Consider the following 2,267-nt stretch of genomic DNA (forward strand, 5'->3'; position numbering starts at 1 on the left):
CACCTCTCTCCTGTCAGGCTTCTGTGGGTACTAGTCGCCCCTCCAAGCTGAGTTTTGGAGCGTGCCTAAACTCTGCCATCTGTTTCGTGAAACTTCCGTTCCTTTTTCTAGTTCTCAGAAGAAAGGTTGGCCCAGTTGGGAAACCTAAGGCAGCCATGCTTCTGCAGTTGCACCTGCGCATTGCCTGCTCACTTTTTAGCACGGAGAAGAGCTAAGAGCTGCCTTTTTAAAGGGAAGGGTCCAGGATTCTTAGGAATCTTAATTGCACAGCCAGCAGCAGATAAAATTGATTTCGGGAGGTAGGCCTGTTAGTCCATTGTAGCAAGTGCAGAAAGCCATTCCTGTGGTTTCTGAAAGTAATGTTTAAAGTGTCATAAAACTCTTTTTAAGAGTAGACAAGTTCAGGTTGTGAATCGCTTGCTAAAGAGACCGGTTGTTAGTATCATTCCACTTGGGCACCATAATCTGTTCTGCAATTCTCTGCTTGTCTTGGGAATACAAAGCTGAAATTTTTTTCTGCACATTTCCACCCCACCCCAACACATTTTCCCCCCATTCTGATTTAGCCAGGAACAATAGAGCAGGCTGTCAATGAGATACGTGTGGTGGTGCTGCCCACTGAAGATGGAGAAGTGCAAAGTGTATGGCTGCTGACCGAGTAAGTAACAGACCTCGTGGCCAGATTCAGTACACATTTTTATTTTCCTGCTTCATATTTTTCAAAAGAGCAAGGACATTGGTAGCTTGCTCTGATGGTTAAGAAACAAAACAGCATACATGGAGGTACTGTGACCTGTCACAGGACACTTGAAAAAAATTGTGTCGGCATCCTCAAAAAAGAGGAAGCTGATAACCTATCGAAGCATAGCTTGTAAGATGTAAAACAGTTGCTATTTAAGCATTCTGCTTTCATGGAATGCCCACTTTTAAGAACCAGACTGCCATTTTTGTAGTAGGGCAGTTAAGGGTTTCAACAAGGCCAGCAGTGGTCACTTTTGAAATGTCCTACAAAATCGTTTTGCTTACTGCAAAGCACCACCATGGCCAGTTAGTCTTGGTCCTGTTGTGTTGTTTCTGTGTTACATGGGTGTGCACGGTTACCCATCACCCAAATACATTGGAGATTTATCAAATGCTACAATGACAGCTGTTTTCTCTTGGGTGTTTTGGAAAGCGCAGCCCTTGGTGACGTTCACCTAATGAATAGCAAGGTACAAAGATAATTGTAACCTTTGTTAAATTATTCTGCAGGATCTTAACAGAGCAAGGACATTGGTAGCTTAGACTGTAGACCGTGCTCTGATGGTTAAGAAACAAAGCAGCATACATGGAGGTACTGTGACCTGTCACAGGACACTTGAAAAAAATTGTGTCGGCATCCTCAAAAAAGAGGAAGCTGATAACCTATCGAAGCATAGCTTGTAAGATGTAAAACAGTTGCTATTTAAGCATTCTGCTTTCATGGAATGCCTACTTTTAAGAACCAGACTGCCATTTTTGTAGTACGGCAGTTAAGGGTTTCAACAAGGCCAGCAGTGGTCACTTTTGAAATGTCCTACAAAATCGTTTTGCTTACTGCAAAGCACCACCATGGCCAGTTAGTCTTGGTCCTGTTGTGTTGTTTCTGTGTAACATGGGTGTGCACAGTTACCCATCACCCAAATACATTGGAGATTTATCAAATGCTACAATGACAGCTGTTTTCTCTTGGGTGTTTTGGAAAGCGCAGCCCTTGGTGACGTTCACCTAATGAATAGCAAGGTACAAAGATAATTGTAACCTTTGTTAAATTATTCTGCAGGATCTTAACTTTTTTAGCATAGTAACTGAATCACAGTTTTATTATGTGTATATGGCTAGAACAAGTGATGTGCCATTATCAGGATAAGCTTATGTCTAACATTGGGATGGGTATGCATAGTATAAAGCAGGTAATTTTCTATCTAAGTAGCAGTGAGGATACCTGCTGTATCGAGATTATGATAGAAGCAATACACCATGGCTGCTCTTCTCTTCTTCCCCAGAATTGATCATTGGAACAATGAGAAGGAGCGATTGGTTCTTATCACTGATTGGTCCCTTCTGATCTGTAAATACGACTTCATCAGCCTGCAGTGCCAACAAGTGACCAGAATACTACTTAATGCAGTTGATACAATTTCAATTGGAGAATTTGAGTTTCCTCCAAAGTCACTGAATAAGTATGTTGAATAAGTATGTTGTTGGTGGGGCGGGGGAGTGGGGAATGTCTTGTGCAAAGTATATGA

General features: G+C 42.0%; 1 protein-coding gene across 1 annotated transcript in view; it reads left to right on the top strand.

Annotated features, from left to right (window-relative positions):
- The window catches only part of TPRG1L (tumor protein p63 regulated 1-like), a 6,927-nt gene that overhangs the window by 1,192 nt on the left and 3,468 nt on the right, over window positions 1-2,267 (top strand). The window contains exons 2-3 of the mRNA XM_015405473.1: window positions 567-658; window positions 2,025-2,201. Coding sequence (XP_015260959.1) covers window positions 567-658; window positions 2,025-2,201 — 269 coding nt within the window. The remainder of the gene's footprint in view (window positions 1-566; window positions 659-2,024; window positions 2,202-2,267) is intronic.

This window comes from Gekko japonicus, unplaced genomic scaffold, assembly GCF_001447785.1.
Source record: "Gekko japonicus isolate JY-2015 unplaced genomic scaffold, Gekko_japonicus_V1.1 scaffold1889, whole genome shotgun sequence".
NCBI lineage: Eukaryota > Metazoa > Chordata > Lepidosauria > Squamata > Gekkonidae > Gekko > Gekko japonicus.